The 17,377-nt window shown below is 45.5% G+C and overlaps 2 protein-coding genes across 3 annotated transcripts in view; both read left to right on the top strand.

The window, feature by feature from the left end:
* The window catches only part of ARIH1 (ariadne RBR E3 ubiquitin protein ligase 1), a 67,184-nt gene extending 60,201 nt beyond the window's left edge, over window positions 1-6,983 (top strand). The window contains exons 13-14 of the mRNA XM_064517641.1: window positions 814-926; window positions 3,876-6,983. Of these exons, the coding sequence (XP_064373711.1) occupies window positions 814-926; window positions 3,876-3,960 (198 nt within the window). The 3' untranslated portion in view covers window positions 3,961-6,983. The remainder of the gene's footprint in view (window positions 1-813; window positions 927-3,875) is intronic.
* Window positions 6,984-7,596: 613 nt separating this feature from the next.
* Window positions 7,597-17,377, top strand: part of BBS4 (Bardet-Biedl syndrome 4) — a 42,934-nt gene continuing 33,153 nt past the window's right edge. For both annotated transcript variants that reach the window (XM_026115244.2, XM_026115235.2), the window contains exons 1-2: window positions 7,597-7,709; window positions 10,302-10,353. In XM_026115244.2, the coding sequence (XP_025971029.2) occupies window positions 7,686-7,709; window positions 10,302-10,353 (76 nt within the window). In that variant the 5' untranslated portion in view covers window positions 7,597-7,685. The remainder of the gene's footprint in view (window positions 7,710-10,301; window positions 10,354-17,377) is intronic.

Below are 17,377 nucleotides of genomic sequence, written 5' to 3'. Positions count from 1 at the left end.
GTATTCTGTTGTGCGAAAGTTAGAGGCCCTGTTGGGCATTACACAGCATTTTCTTTTGGAGAAGGAGAAAGTAGAATTAAAAATTGCTGCATTGTGAAACAAGAAAGGGATCAAGGTTGATGGCTTGAACTGGTGAAGAATGCGTTAAAGCTCAAATCTGGCGTTTTTGTCTTTCCCTGGTGTTGCCCCACTCCAGGTTCCTATCAGTAAAATAGCTCTCACACGCACCCCACCCAGGGTTATTCTCAGTAAAATAGCACTTGAAGGTCTAAACATGGAAGTCTAGTCTGCTTTACAGGTGAAATTGTATTGGCTATGTATGATTAAAACAATCCTTCACCAGTGTTTGTGCAGAACCCAAGCCAAATGCTTCTGTGCTGCATGCTCAGCAAATGCAGCACAGAACTACTGAGCACTATTAAAGCTGTGCTCTGATGCTGGTTTGTGTGCACCAGGAGTCTTTGCTAATGCTAGGAAAAATTAAATAGACAAGGAAAAGAATGGAAGACAAATTGGCTTGTGCCATGCTCTAGTAAGGAAATAGTAAGGAAAGGGTTTGTGTAGGCTTGCTAGGTTGTTGCAGATCAAGGAAGGCATAAGACCTTATGGTAGATACGCATATTCTCTTCTGATTGAATGAAGACATTTCTGCTTTTTTGATTCTGATGCTCAGAGCAGGTTACTTGAGTGAGTAAATGAGATTTTTGGATCTCATCCTGCTTTTTATTTCAGTATTAATTTTCATTTGGATTGTAGAAAAGTCTCATCTGGAAAACAAACAAACAAAAAAACTGGTGCTCTTTGTCTTTACAGAATAACCAAGCAGACTTAGAGAATGCTACAGAGGTGCTTTCTGGGTACCTTGAGCGAGATATATCCCAAGATTCGCTGCAAGACATAAAGCAGAAAGTACAGGATAAGTACAGGTTAGTTTCTGAATCATCTGTCTCAGAGCTGTTCTAGCACCTGTATTTGCCCTCCCATGTGATTAGTACTGGCATGTGTACTTGCCAGGTTACAGATTTCTCCAGAGTCATGTCTCTAGGAAGCTGCTTGCTGTTGGCCTTCTGCCATACATTGTGATCAGCAGCCAGTCCCTGGGCATCTGAGCGCAGCAGTAGTGTTGCATGCCAGCCCCTGAAATCAGCAGCAGTGAAGCCCCCGTGCAGATACTGGCAGCGCTGTTACGTGCCCCGGCTGGGACCAGCCCTCGGGGCGGTGATAGCCTCCAGGGGAGGCCCTCACCTCTGCCTCGCGTCTGCTGTGCTGAGCAGTAGCCGGAAGATGCGAGCCTGTAATGGAAAAGGCTTGTGTGTGAAGAGCCATTGCTTCTGGTCACTGCTCTTCCTACGCAGAAGGAGCCCCTGGGAGCGGCCGGGACCGAGACAGAAGAACAAGGAGCGACTTTGTTGTTCCCAAGTGACAATTTTGGCCTGGGATGTGTTGCCATAAGACAGTGATCAGCTGTTTCCCTTCAACAATGCAGTGTGTGTTGGGTCCATTTGTCCAGTATGTCCCCTGAGCAAATGTAGGTACAGGAGAGGAGCTGTACAGAAGAAAAGGGGAGAGAGCAGCCTGCTCTCAGCTGTGGAAGAGAACTGAAGAACTGGGGCCCAGGTGATACACGTGCCACACATGTCTTCCAGTCCGAGGGAATCACTCCTGCACAGTGGAAAAATACAAAGCTGTAAACGTGGATGAGTCACAGGATTATGGGTTGCGTTTTTGAGGCATTTTGCCAGAGTCGCTAATTTGTTATCTCTAACTTGGAAAAAGAAAAAAGCCCACTGCCAAAGTAAAATGCGCTTTTATGGCTACGGGATTCTGTGGGGTGTGGAAGTAGTCACCACCTGCAGCAGGCCTACGGCTAGGACTGGACAGGTCTATTGGACCTTCTCTTTTGAGACATTTTGTAACTTTTAGACTGCCATGAAGTTGGGATCTCAGCTTGTGTTGCTGTTTGCTTAAGTCCTGTGAAACTGGATGTCCTTCTAGGGATGGTAACAACTATCCAGAACAAATTAAAACCTAATATGGCCTGACCTGCCTGAGACATAATATCCCAAACCTGCCTGTGTGTTTCTGGGAAGAAAGTATGCATCTGTCAAGCCTGCGCAGGTCCCTAATTAACGAGTTCAGTCATGTCTTAATCATATCCTGCGGAGTGCTGTTCCTGTGCTGCTTACAGTATGTTGATGTGAGACTGGGACCGAGGATGGTTGTCAAGGTGGGCAGATGGGTTTTAAAGAACTCTGGGAAATTGCAGCAACTGACCACCTAGCTAATTCGGTTTCAGCTGTTTTGATCTCTTAGCTTGTGAAGTTCATGACATTTCCAGAAAACAGGATTAAACCCCCACCAACAGCAAACAACTGAAGTTTGGGAAAGCGGGTACTGTGCATGTTCCCTATCACATGCTTCATAAAATCAATGGGACTTTGTGTACGATGATTTATGTTGCAACAGCTGATAGCGATGAGAAGAGCCAGAATGGTTTTATTCAGATAAAGCAGACAATCTGAGCAGATACTGGACGTTAGCAGTATTAGGAGTGCAACTTAAAGTGAGACAGTTCTGAGTTCAGGCTGCCATGGTACACTTTCCACACTTATGCCTACATGTTAATGTGTTGTGATCAAGGATAGCCTTTTCTTCAAGTCTCCTGCAATATGCTCGGAGATTCCCCCTATGCCTCTGTGCATCCCCTATGTGCACCTGGCTTCGGGGAGAGGAGGGACGTTTGCTGTTGCAGTGAAGGCAGGGTTCCCAGCTGCAGAAGCCCCTCAGATGCCACCCTGGCAGATACACATGCCCAGGCACTGAACCGTCCTCCCAGGAGGACCCGGTAACTCAGCAGTCAGCTCCTCCGGTCTAGTTTCTTGTGTTGCAGCACGCTGCTCCGAGCTGGACGGGCTCAGCTTGCGGCTCTAGCGTTAGGGCACTGTCTGTGCGCTGCCGAACCAGCACCTGGGGCCTCCGGAGCAGCTGAGATGATGTTTTGTCCCCGGTGTGCCTGAAGATGTCGAATTTGGCATCACCGCTGCAAGGGGTTTAATCCAGAAATGCCTGCTGCTTATTTATAATTTGCTCTTGGAACCTGAATACTTTAAACATTTCTCTGCTTTTATCTTTTTAGTTGGCTAACGCACCTGAAATGAACATGGCAGCTTTTGATATGTTCCTATGATATCACTTTTCCTCAGTATCATTGATCCTGGTAGGACTGTGCCTAACTCTGGGATCAGTTTTATTTGCAGCTTTGTCTGTTTAAAGGAGTGTAGATGGGAAGACCTTACAGGGCCTAGTGCCCCTCTCAGAGGCACAGCAATTGCTGTGCGAGGTAAAATTTGAACTCCGGCTAGGCCAGTACCCTTTTTGTAGCCAGCTGTCAATGCTTGACCGCTTCCATTTCCGCTGGGATTTTGGAGGGGATTTAAAGCGGGTCAGCAGCCCCGAGGTTCTGCCCAGCTAGCTGCTGGCTTGTGGTGTTTTGACATGGCTCGGTGAGCAGTGTTGAGACCTTCATCCCGTTTCGGGTGTCACCCCGTGCTCTGGCTTTTACAAATAGTAGCTGCTATTTCTCCATTTTTTGGTTATTATTGGAACTGAAGGGTTCTCAGCTATAAGGGCTTTGGGGATCTTTTTGCATGGGAACCTCGAGATTTGCATGATGTTTTTCTCAGCCAGGGACCTTGACTTAGCGACTAGAGTAACTAAAGTCTTAATTAGTGCTGTTAACCGGCTACATGTACGAAGCCCTTCTCAGGGGATCTCCTCTTTTGAAAGTGAGGCGTAATTTAGGTTTGTGTTACTTGCTGCGCAGAATAAGCAGTGCTTCCTAACCTGTTTTTTCTGTGCTGTGCCCTTTGCTGCAGATACTGCGAGAGTCGACGAAGGGTTTTGTTGCAGCATGTGCATGAAGGCTACGAGAAGGACCTGTGGGAGTACATTGAGGACTGAGACTGGCCCTGCATAAAATGAACTCTGAAAACTTTACCATCTAGAGTGCTCATGCAATTAAAACAAAATACACACACAAGGCACTACGCCTATTACACCGCTGGTCTGTAGTACCGGGATTCTGTTTTGTTAACAGAAACGTTAAGTAAATTATATTGTAATAAAAAAAAAAGGTAGATAAACCATTGTACAACAGTATTCTAGGCGGCCAATAAGAGTGTGACAGACGCACTAAAAAAAACCCTCCAACTTTAACTTGTAACGTAGCTTCATTCTCCAAGCCGACTCCTTTTTCTTTTCTATCTTTCTTTTCCTGTGTGTAGTACAGATGAAATTTAAACCAGTTTCTTGACACTGCTTTTCATGTCCAAACCAGCCATTTTGATGTACTTTGGTAAGGGGGGATGTCTCTCCCTCCCCCCTCCTCCTCTCTTCCACCCAAGTACATGAATGAATGTCGATTGGCTCATTGTAAAGGTGATTCTTGGGGAGGGGAGGAGGGGGGTACACAGCAAGGAAAAAACTTTGTATATGACTTTTAAAACAAAAAAAGAGGACAACACAGTATTTTTCAAAGTTGTATATAGCGCATATGCATGGACAAAGAGCAAGCGTGGCACGTGTTTGCATAATGTTTAATTACAAAAAAATATTTATTCTTTAAAAATCTTCAAGATTATGTCTATTTGCTGTGCATTTTCTTTCAGTTTGATTATTTTTGTTTTGTTTTGTTTTCCCTGGGATGGGGTGGGGGAAGCGTGTGCTGGTGTAGTGACTTTTTTTGAGGGCTTTTACCAGAGAAGTTGGGTTTCTCCTCTTCCTGCAGTTCCTTTATGTCCATGGCCTCCGTGGTTTTGTGCGTATCCATTGCTGGCAACGGACCCCTCCCCTCACTTTGGGCTCCTGATCTCATTAAGCCGGTGTGCGTTGCATTAGTGATGAATGTACATCGTGATTCAGGATGCTTTGCCTTTTTTGCTCCGATTGGTACCGCTTTACCTGCCCAAATCGACCTCAGCTGTCCCCCCCCCCCCCCCCATGCACGCAGGACACGCGCTCTGAACCTATAGGAAGTGTGTGTTTAGGCTTTTTTTTCTTCTTCTTTTTTTATTCTGAGGCAGGAAAAGGAGGGGTATTTTGCACCACTTCTCAAGAGACTATTGAAAGAGTTCAGCTGTGGCTCTCCTCTCGCTCCCCCTTTCATCTGTCGAATGGAACGTTCCTTGCTGTTAAGTTTCACTTACATTATAACAAGTCGTAACATTGAAAAGGAAAGATGATGGAATTGTCTTTGTGTTTGTTTTGGGCTCAATTATTGGGCATACTGTCCTGGCAAATATTTAACACTCCATCTAGTGCAGTAGAAATTGAAATCAGTGGGGGATTTTTTTCAATTAAAAGGGGAAAGAACTAATGAGTTAGCTACTGAGTCCATTTTTATGATTTCTGTAACAAGAGCTATGTTAAAGTAAACAATTGGTGGTGGTTTTATTAAATTTACTCCTGTATAGGAATTCCTTCTGTGGTATTTTTCGCCAGGCTAGTGTCCTAAAAGCTTTCTGCCAATGTTAAAGGGGGGACAAATTGAAAAGGGATGAATTAGAAGCAGCAGATCACAAGCAGGTCTGTGATGAGACAGGCTGTTTTCAGCTGGCACCTGAGTCACTTCAGCTCACTTGCATTTGCAGAGGAGCAGTTGGATGAGTACTGACACCTCCAGAAATGTAATTTTGTGCCTCGGTATCTGCTTTTGCACTCCGCTTCCCCCACGATGGCTCACTTGCCCCTGGGAATTGCATTGGAGAATATCTGCACGCGTGCAGGTTGCTGTGCGCTTTTCTCTCACAGGCTGCCGAGGGCGAGGGGTGGGACGGAGCAGGCGCTCTGCTCTGCTCTGCTCTGCTCTGCTCTGCTAGGAGGCCGCTGTACCACGGGAGCCATGTTAGCAAAGGCCTCTTGTCGGGGTCAGGCCTGCGGCGGGTGGCTGCTCCAAGCTGCCCCAGGCTGCTCGCAAAACTCTCCCATCCGAAGCGTCGCTCAGATGTTAAAATGCTTTCTGAAGCGGTGTGCTCCTCCGGAGCTGATGTGAAGAGCAGTGGCTAGCCAGGTCAGGTGGGTGGAAGAATGGATCCCACTTGTTGTTGGGATTTTTATTGACTTGGTGTCCCCTGAACTGCATATCCAAATGCAAAGGACAGGCTCTAACTGGCTGCTAATCATGAAGGGAAACCTGCTCAGTGTTGTCTTGAATCTTGATGGCTGTTGACAGACCTTACTTAAGATAATTATGATTAAAACCACCTTCTGCTAGTTAGCTCTGTGGAAGCAATCTGTCACTGTTCCTTTAGTCCAGCTTCTGACTACTCCTACGGGAATTCTCTGTGTGTGGAATGACTTTGTCACCAGTAACACCAGCTGGAAGGGGTGCAGTTCTTCCTGCCGGCTCCTCCTCGCCCACGCTGTGGCAGATACCAAGCGGAGCGGGGCAGGTTGCGGATGGGCCCTGCTCTTTCGCGGAGACACGCTTGTAAGCCGGATGCACTGATGGATTGGTTGCTTGATGGTAGCATTCAAAAGATTAAATGGGTCTCCATGTCTTACAAAGGACTGAGCTAGTGTAAAATACAGTGTAAAAAAAGCTCCCTCTGACTGCTAGGGGCTCTTGAGGCTCTGGTGTTTATGCTCTGTAGGTAGTGACTAAACTTTCAATGCATATAGACCTAAACTGTTCTAGCGCAACCATACCCTAGGAAATTGTGTTTTAAGAGACAAGTAGAGCCCTGACACCTTTCTTACAGAGCTCCTTTCAGCTGCCCAGGGTGCTGCTGCCAGGCACTGGGGTGGGGACACAATCAGAGGGGGGATCGGCCTGAAGCCTCCTCGCCCTTTAATCTTCTCCTAGAGACCACCTTGTGCTGTGGAAGTAACTGTTCTTTAGACAATTTCATTGTAATCTGCTGGACTGTTCCATGTTAAAGATAAACAGGGAGAGAAAGCATTCCTAATAAACTTTTATTTTATTATTTCATTAGTTACTTTTGTGTTTTTCATAGCCAACCGCTCTGGCATGCTGAAGCTTTCCCTTGCCATAGTGCTGGGCGCAGCTTGTGTGCGCAGGCTCCTGACAAGCTCCTGCCCCAGGAAAAGCAGGGACGCTGACGCCACCGGGCAGGACCGTGGCTGTGGGGACAGGCTCCCCGAGGCGACGGGGAAGGAGGGAAGGCGCTCCCAGGGGAGCCTGGGCGCTGGCCGGGGGAAAGAGGGGGTTTCCTCCCCGGAGAAACTAGGCGTGAGATTCTTCCACAGCCCTCCGCATCGCTCTGGCTCTTGGGCAAAGAAAACCATAGGCCGCAGTGGGGAAATGCAGAGGTGGGGCCCGGGCACTCCGGGCAGGGTGAGAGCCACGGCCGCCCCACCGGCCGCTGCCTCTGGCCGAGGAAAGGCCGCAGCCGCCGTTTCCTGTTGCTGGGCCCGGTCGGGCCGGGCCCCGCCGCCATCACGGGGCCGCCGCCCCGCCGCCAGGGAGCGCGGGCGGGCGAGGCCCCGGGGCTCCCGCCGCCATCTTCCCGTCGGCCGCGGCAGGTGGCGGTTTGGCAGCTCACTTCCGCCACGCTCATCTCCTCTATGATTCTGCCTTCCCCATCCTCCCGCCGCCGCCGCCGCCGGAAGCTCTTCCGGGTCGGCCGGTAACCGTGGCAACGAGGAGCTTCGCGCGGCCGGACGCCATGGCGGAGCCGCAGGCCGAGCCGGTGAGGAGGGACCGGCCGGGGCGGCGCGGGCGCGGGCGCGGGCGCGGGCCGGGGCCGCCGTTGCTCCCGCTGTCGCTGGCGAGAGCTTTGCGGCGCGGGAGGGCGGGAAGGCGGGAGGGCGAGCTCCAAAACTGGCGCGGAGAGAAAGGGGTCGAACGATTTAGGTTCCTGTTCTCAGTTTTATTTCGGAGCTGTTTTTAAAAAACGATTTTTTCTCTCTGGACGTCGAGCAGCCAAAGCATAATGGAAATTCAGACCTCTGACTTTCACGGGGCTGGAGGCAGCCTTGTCGCCGGCGGTCTTGCTTTCCCCTGCCGCCCCCGGGGCGCCAGTGGTGACCGGTTGCTAGTTCAGCCCCGCCGATGGTGGTGCTGGATCAAGCGGAACTGGAGACACCTGTGTTCAGGCGTTAATGTAGTGTTAAATTCCCTGGAGAGACCTGTATTGAGAGCTAAAAGGGAAGGTTAAGAACACGTGATGAAATATATTTACTGTATGCTCATTATTATATACTTACTGCACTAACTGTAAAATACATATTAAATGTTATGTAAATGTCACAGTGGGTTCTCTCACTGAATCCAAGCCTTTCTCTAAGTACAGCACAGATCACTTTTTTCCATGTCTTGGGGCTCTTGCAAAATTGTCTTCATTCCACCTGCTGAACAGGCAGAATCGTACAATTTGATTCCTTATTGTCAAAAGCTCTTAAAGAAACTAAATGGTCTTGGAGTGAGAGAGGTCCTCTTGTGGATAAATATCTTATTAAAAGGTGAGGTGCAGAGGGAAGGAATAAATGCTCATTTTTGTGGTGGAGGGAGGTCATCAGTGGGGTCTTACAAGGATCTGTGCAGGGGGTGTGTTCAGTGTATCTACAGATGATCTGGACAAAAGGATGACTAGTAAGAAGTTCCTTGGGATAATAAAGGTGAGAAGTAGCTGAGAAATTACAGCGGAATCTAACAGTGCTGAGTGACAGGGCGCAGAATGGCAGTGATGTGTAAAAAAATGTGGCAGTGATGTCAAAAAATGATGGGCTCTTAGCTGGGTATTGCTGCTTAGGAGCAAGATCTTGGAATTGGGTGTTTCTGCAAAAATATCAACTGTGCGTTTCTTCTTAGCAATCAAAAGAGCAAATAAAACGTTAGAAATCGTAAGGAAACAAACCCAGCAAAAGTCTTTATGCTACGTATGCTTCAAGGGTATTCCCGTGTCTCAGATATTGTATGCAGTTCTGCTCTTCCCAACCTCAATTAAAGAAAAAAGTGGGGAAGGAGGAGTGGGACTAGAAAACATTCCCCAAACATTACAAGGAATGACTAGGTAGACTGACTCTCCAGCATGCAAAATTGCTTATTAAGGAGGGGAGAGGTGAAACAGGTCTATAAAATCCTGCACAGGGTGGGGAAGTGGAGTGAGGGATGTCTCTTCCACCATGAGAACTGGAGGACAAAGAAAGAAAAGGTTCGCTTGTGTAACCACGTTTCTCTTCTGTGGATGCTTGTTTTTGCTGACTAGACAGACTGAGTTCTAAGAACAAGCAAAAGGATGCTGTGGGCTCTATAAAACACATCTTTTTTCCATGAACTAGTTACCTGCTTGTCCGTGAGATCTGCTTTGGGCAGTATTTGTAGGCTGAGGTTTGTTGCCTTCCATGCACGGGACTTTGCTATGCTCTCTCGCGTACTGGCTCTGATGCTTTCTGAAATTACTTCCTTTTGGCCATATTCAGGGGCAAAAGTCTGGCCTAGACATGCCTTTGTTTTGCTCCCTGTGTTCTAAAATATATATTCAGTTTCTGTAAAAAGACCGCAGCTTCACTAAGGCAGAGTAATTTAGCTTATCATCAAAAACAGTGGGAGTGGGTGTTAGAAATGACGGAGTACCTTGAGAATGCACCTGCTTTCAGGCAGTGCACTGGGCAGGGGGCACTTGCCTCTTTCTCTTGAATGGGTGACTTCCCGTAGTATTTATTTCTTCGTCAAGAAAAGGCAGAATGCTGAATATTGAATTTGGTCATCTTACCCCGAAACAGATTCTATTAATGATGACCCAAAAATCATTTTGATGTGAACTGTAAAACTGAATCTCCTGAAGCAAACTTCTCTCAGTTACAGTCTGATCCTGCAAAGCTGGTTCGTATCTATTAACTATAGGTCAGTGCAGAGACTATCCGTTCTTTTCATTCTCTTTCCCCAGGAACCACTTTGTTGTAATTATAAATGTTTTATACAGGGAAATGTCAAAAGCATTTGTTACAATTTTTAAACAGCATTTTAAATGCTTGAGACTTTGGATTTTAAAATGTAACGATCACTTTCTAGAATCCTAATAAATATCAGTGAACCTACAAAACAGGAAAGTACTCTAAAATGAGTGGGTTTATTTAATCTACACAGTGAACAGAAATCTCTGCATCGCTATGGCTAGGAAAGATTAATGCTTGGTAGGGCAGAGTTTGTCTAGCAGAGATGTTGCTATTTTTATGCCTTCTTTTGGGATTTGCCAGTTGTCTTTTCTGATTATTTTGTGGAATATTTCTTCAAGAAACTCTGCCCTGGTGTTTTTAACAATCTTCTTCTGCCTTTTCAGGTTTCTTCATTGCCAGTGGCTACAGAACCTCCAAAACCCCGTCCCAAAAAAGGTTTGTTTTGAGACATGATTATGATCGTGTTTCTTGGGCAGGTTGATTTTAAGATTGCTTTATAGTATGTGTGGCTGTCTAGTAAGAAATAAATGATCACGGAGAAATGATGAGAATATCTAGGCTGTAAGTTACTGAGTACCAGGACTTTTTTCTAGGTTCTGTGTGATCACTAGCTCAGTGGAGCCATAATCTACTGCTGGTGAGTTTACTATACCTCTGGCCTGCATCATGTTGGCTTATAAGATAAGATAATATAAGAGACTATTTTATAATGTACATACTTTTTGGGCTGCTAATGAGTTTGATATTCACTTTCTTGAATAATAAAAGGGGTTTGCTCATTTCAGGTTCTGTAGATACTTGAATTCTTCAGAATAACATCTTGCTATAAAAATGATCTTGTGAAGCTGTGCAATTATGTCTCGTTGATTTTCATGTCACATTTTCTAAGTTTTGAAGTAAAAGGGATGTGCAAGTGAGATCAGACCTGTCTTCAGGTTTTAACTGGTTTTAACTGTAGTTTGTTTGTTTTTCATTCTGAAAGTGAGAGATAATTAACTCAGAGCTGTTGCTTTGAAATCTTGGTTGAATCTGAACTGGAACAGTAACAACTTTGGTTACTAGTTCAAAATGTTTGACGAAAGCCTGATGTTCTGTAAGGGGGTCTACCTCAACCCCCATATCGGTCCACAGAACAGTTTGATGTTGCAGTCTCTCCTTTCCCCTCTTCCTTTGCCCCTTGCAAGGGCGCACACGGCATTCGTTTCCTTCTCTGCAGTTCTGAGCTGCGCGCTGCCAGCGTTCCTAGTAAGGATCTGTTCATTGTAGGGCCTTCTGTACCTGCCTAAGGTGAGGTTTGTTTTTGTGGATTTTCTTCCCCCTTTAGTGTACAAGGGGTCCCATCAGCCCAGACGACGATTAACAGGGAGCTCTGCAGTGTTGTTAGGCCCCCAGCATGCTTATCGTGCAAGTCAGAAGCAGTCTGCCGTGTGCCTTACCTCTGCTTCAGGGAGCTTTGCTTAAGGAGCACTGCACTTTGGACTTCTACCCTTGAATGTGGGCTTTGCCTGTCAGAGTACGCTTTGTGGGGAGCTCTTACATGTTCCTGAATCCCTCGTGATGGAAACTGCCTTGGTGACACTGCTAGGAGCTTGTTTGACACCTGGATGCTACGTCACAGTTTCTGCCTGAAGATGAAGTTCTTGGTCTAGCATGTAGGCATTGTCCTATAACTAGCTCTGGGAGTCTGGAAAAGTCCCTTTGCCTTTTGGGGGGGAGGTCAGTCTAACATCGCATAGTCTTGATTCCTGGCAGCAGAATTCCGACGCTTGAGCAGATTATTTCTATCCAAGGGATGATCCTTGATGTTTCAGTAGACCTAAAGTTGTTAGCTCGCGCAAGTCTGAGCCTCTCCTGTACATTGCCCAAAACTGAGGGGGAAAAGACTGCTACTAGCTTCAGGCCTGTATGCAAGTGAAAATAAAACCAAAATTTACTTTCATCTCGACTGCCAACTCTTTTAGAGCAAGAATGGCTGTTACGTTGGAGCAAACAGCTTGGCTGTGGAGGCTGTGATTCACTCCCAAGTGAGATTGTTCATCTCCATCCTTATCTGTAAAGATTGTGACTCTGATGTGTAGTAACCACCACCTTGTTCTGTCTTGTCACGCAAGTCACATCTATTATATTTGCACTGAGTGTGTGGGTTGGGAGGCTGTGTCTTCTATCTGTTTTTACAGGACAGCGTACACTTACGGCTCTCTAAATAAAACATCTGTGAAGGGAGCAGGCTGGTGGTGTTTGCCAAGTGACAGACTATCACTCTCGTGCTCTTTCCTGGAGGGTTGAGGTCTATTAAATCAATTCTGCATAATTCATGAGTGAATGTAATAGCTAAAAAAGAAAGATGGGGCCATCAACCTTACAAACAAGCCAGCGGAGGTGTGCTGTATAGAAGCTGTCATGCTTCTGTCAGCTTGCTTGTTAAACTGTCAGTCAAGTGCCTTGCTGCTTTTAAGTGTGCACAATTTAATGTTGATTGTTTGGGAAAATGAACTGTGGCAGTTGCGACTAGGTTAATGGGACCACTCGTACGGGTACTGCCTGCCCTTTGATAAAGGGACACCGGCTTACGGCTGCCGAGGAGGGATTTTCTCTTGTACTCGGCATTTTGCACTGACAGCCTTGAAACTGGACTGGACACCTCTTTAAAAAGGAGCACCAGCGCTCCTTTGGCTTTTAAAGAACGCACTCTGAGGCCGGGCGACGGCTGTACGGAAGCACAGGTCTGTCTGCATCACCAGCCCATGGTCCTTCCCCTTCCTGGATTCGGCATGGGTGTTTGCACAGCTGCACGCCAGATGGGAAGCTCTAGTAGCTGAACCCAAGTTATTCACATCCGTGGGTTTCCCTTTCATAAGAACATGACTATTGATTGCAGCAGGTAGCTCAGAACTAACTATGGTAAAGAAAAAATTCCAGCTTGTAACATTTGTAATCATGCCCTTGTCTCTGAAGGCAAATGGAGGCATCTTATCTCCGGAACCTGACACACCTCGTGTTGTTCTTCAGGGAAATGCTCTCAAAGGCTGCGCGCTACTGTTTGGCCGTATTGCATTTAGTGCAGCGAGCAAAAGCTGATTTGAGCTGCCTGTTTGCTAATCTCTAGAAAATGAGGGCAGGAGCAAGATTTGTAATAGGAAGGGATATAACAGTGTCCTTTGTGTGGGTGAATATGGTGTGGGGGACGTGAAAGAGAGGAGAGGAAAGGAGAAGAAGTACTGTTGTGTATGCTTTTGTGGAGTTTGGGGAAAAAGAATAACATTTCTTCACTGAGAGAGCCTTTTTTTCCTAGGACTTTACTAGAGTTTCTTGAGAAAGGTTCTCTTCGTCTAGTTTGGCTGAGGAGACTTATGGTAAAATACAAGGAGCTAGAGAAACCCACAGCAATTCGGTTTGTATAGAAGAGAGCTGCTAAACTTGTTGTAAAGTATCATTTTTAAACACTGAAAGGTAAAGTCCTGTTTCAGCAATTTGCCTTTTCTACTTGCATTTTATTTTCAAGTTGAATGCAAGAGAGATACTGTAACCAACATTAGTGCGAGCAGATCTGTGAAACAGGGGAGACTATATAATGAAATAAATTAGTCCCTTATCCTATAAACAGTTTGGTGGGGATGACATTTGTGTCTGAATGAAGCATGTATTATAATAACTAAACGATGCTGTTGTACATGAATATAATGCACTATGGCCAAGTCATCACTGAACTCCTAACCTTAATCATTGCAGCGTCTGAATTCAGATCGTGGTAGCTTGGCTTTGTTTGTGCTGGGTAGAACTAAGGTATTAAATTTACGTTTCTGAAAATGTGATCTTGACTTGCTAAAAGTGATTTGCGTGACAAAATACAAAAGTGGAGTTTTGTTGCCTAACCAGAAGGAAAGCTGTGTTTTCAGGCTGTCTGAAGCAGGATGCAGATGATGATATGTTGAACACTGTTGAACTGCAGAACCTGAAAACAGAGCAGCTGCCCCTGGCTGTTGCATCACTCTCCTCACGTCGATGTGCGTTCAGTGCCCTCCTGTGAGACAAGAAAAATCAGAGAAACTTGGAGCCAATATATAGTAGCCTGATTTCAGGCCTCTTAAACAAGAATAATTTGGTCTTCAATTAGCTGCTGTCAGGGCTGATCAGTCATGTAGCTCTTTGCTTGCGAACGGCTGAAAGGTGAGGATTTAAGAGGGTCTTGGAGGCAGGTCAGTCCGAAGGGAAAACGATGAGCGTTCGACGAGCGTATCGGTGGTCTGGAGCCGAGCACGGCGGTGGTGGGGAGAGGCATCGCGTGCAGCAGTCGGGTTAGAAATCTCTAACTCGGGCCATCTGAATTAAAGGGCCTGGTAGGCGGCAAACCCCGCAGAGTGCCTTGTAGCTGCGCTTGGTGACAACCACTATTCAGCAGCTGACATGTTAGTGGCGAAAACCATTCATTATTTTGTCCTTTGCCCCCCGTGGGGAGAGCTGCTCTGAAAATCAATTCCCTTTGTTGCTGCGTCGAGATCCATAACTCTCCCCGTGCTGATGTTTCTTCCCCAAGCGATTGGTGGCAGAATAACAGGAGCTCTGCTCCTTGAGGCAACGTAGGGGTAATATCAGCCTGCCGAGGCAGGGTTTTCATCTCCCTGCTGCATTTTAAATTCATCGGATATTTTCCAAAATGCTTTCCTGGTTTTGCATTGCAATAGGCTGCCTCCCACCTCTCTGCCTTCCCTTCACCACTCAGTCCAATCGAATCAGGTTATAGCAGCTGGTACTGCTGTAGTGGAGAAGGCTCCTTACCAGCTTAAATTGTTGATTTTTATGGAATGTTCCTTTTATCGTGAAAAATATTGCCTGAGAAAGGAAGTTCTGGGCTCCCCTGTTAGTCTAATGGTAGATTGTAGGCTAACGGAACAATTTTAAACGCATTTTGATTTTTACACAAATATAGACCCCAGCTTTTGCTGAGCTACAACGATGCCTTTTTAATAACAGGATAGAATCCTAAAAAATTTCTAACACAATAAATACTAGATAGTAGATTAAAGTGGAGTACAGTTGAGTTACTGGGAAAACTTAGGCTAGAAATCCTTCAGACTTTGAAGGAGCAGAATCCTGAATCGGTACCAGCTACCTTCCGTGTTTACCCAAATGAGGATCAGGCAGCTACTTTTCCAAGCTAAAATCTTCCCTCGTGGATTGTAAAAGGATTAGCAGGGATTAAGTGTTCTGCCCGGTTCTGGGCACTGGGATATTTTTTGGACGCATTGTAGGTATGTTTGTCTAGCCTTTAAAGCAAGGAATTCTGCCCTGGATTAATTGTGACCTTTGGCAAACTGCTTCAACTTTGGTTTTTTCAGTTTATCAACCACAAGATTAGTCTAATAGTCAGTGACAGCATTGGGATGCTGCTGACTTTCATTATCGTTAAGAAAATGTTTGGAGACGTTAAAAGAACAATGCTATGTAAATGTATGTATTACAGAGCACTACTCGGCCTGTTCCAGCGCTGCTAAAGGCAGTATTGAAGGGTGCGGACAAGATGTATGAGCACAGTAGTACGGAGAAATTTCCGTCTGCCCTCTGATCAGATCTGCCTGTTAGGCATTTCAGCGTGCTCATCACTTCGCATCAGCACATTTCTGTAAAATAAACCAGGTGTCTGGATGTTTCAAGGCTTGTGAGTCTTTGTAATTTTTATTTTTTAGATAAGTTCATTTCTGTCCTGTGTGATTACCAGCCTAACTAGTCCAAATGTCTTGTAAGGCCAGGGTGGGTTGTTTGAGATGGGGAAATGAAGCTTGTTGTGTTTTTATTACGTTCTCCATTACTGAGACAAAGTAAGTTACTGACCTCAGATTAAAATGATTGATGAGACTGGTGTATCAGTGATCAACAGTGTCCCTCTGTAAGTAACAGCAAAGTTCAGTTAGGTTTGGTTATTGCAGATGAGTTAGAGACTAGAAATAGGGAAGCGTGCAATGTAAGAATGTGTTTTAAAGCTGCGGTTTTTGCTCCGTGGTAATTAATGTTCCTCCATGTGGCTCAGAGTTGCCACTCTTTCACCACACTACGTTTTGGATGGGTTACAGCTACGAAGTATTTTGCATCTTATCAGGGTGGTTTATTTTGTTTAATTGCATTTTGGAATATTTGCAAGCGGTGTGCTTTATTCTTCTCCAGCTAAATCCCTTGTCAATATTTAGCGCAAGTACTGATAGTGCCACCTTTTTTACATAGGTACTCACCTTTGAAGACAAGGATATAGTCAACGGGTTCAAATAAAAAATAATTGCACTTGCAGATCTGATAGGCGGCAAAGCTCCCTTTTTCTGGTATTGACTCTACTTAGGGAGTGCTCCTGAAGATAAGTGATCTTAAAATATGACTGTTAGATAACAAATAACTTTCAGATCATGCAGGAATAAACAAGCGTATGTGTCTTATCATCCGCTCTGCAAATGCAGCTCTCTTCCTCGCCAGGTGGTTCCCGCTCTAGCAGATGAGCCGACGGGAATCCCTCCTGCTCCTGGAAGCATCCTAATGACTCAAGCTCTCTGGAGAACATGAACCTTTTAGTACCCTGAGGAGTGGATTCGGTGCACTGCAGCGCTGGTCACTTCTGAATTCCTAATATATATTTTTTTAATCGATATAAATCCGTTCTTTGAGCCAGCTTCAAAGCTGCCTTTGAACTTGTGAGAGTGAGGCTGCCTGAGAAATCCAGATAAAAAACAACCCCCTTGAATTCAATTAATTAATACTTTTAAGTGTGTTAAGCAGAAAAGGTCGTTGTGGAAATGTCGGGTAGGGGAGCAAACGCAGTTCCCGGTATCTGTACATGCTACTCTCTTTCCATGCGGTCAGGTTCAAGCCAGATTTTTTAGCCCATTTGAACCTACAATCTTGTTAGAAGAAAGTGATTTCTAAATAATATAGATCAGTGGGTAATTACATCATTGTTTTATATGAGAAGCTCATGTTTTCATCTCTGTAGGGAAAGAGGATAGTCCTGTTGTGTTTAATTCGTTCAGGATTTGATGCAGAGGTTAGTTTTGAAAAGTTAGATTAAAAAACTTAAATTACCATTTTTATATTATATTGTATGTATATTTGTAATTATATTGTAGCTATAATGTACTTACTACCTTTTTCTGTCTAAAATAGTTTTTCCCTTAGGTTTGTATGTCCTTCGTCACTCCTTCCTCTTCTCCCCAGGACAACAACCCAGTAATCTCGGCACCATAAAGAATTTGCAAGTCTGGAAGCACTTAGTGTGAATGTGCTAGTGCAGCTCTGCCCTCTTGTGTGTGTACGTTAATATCTGTGGTTATGTGACCGCGGACCGTTTTTCAGATGCAGCACAGTAGGTAGATCTTATTGTCAAGAGTGGCATCACTGTAAGACTTCAGCACTGACTTTTAAATCAGAAGGTTCCTCGTTTTAGGTCTAGCTTTAACATCTTTTGGTCGTTGCCAGCCTA

The sequence above is a fragment of the Dromaius novaehollandiae genome, chromosome 10 (assembly GCF_036370855.1).
Source record: "Dromaius novaehollandiae isolate bDroNov1 chromosome 10, bDroNov1.hap1, whole genome shotgun sequence".
Taxonomy (NCBI): domain Eukaryota; kingdom Metazoa; phylum Chordata; class Aves; order Casuariiformes; family Dromaiidae; genus Dromaius; species Dromaius novaehollandiae.
This window is presented reverse-complemented; position numbering and strand designations above follow the sequence as displayed.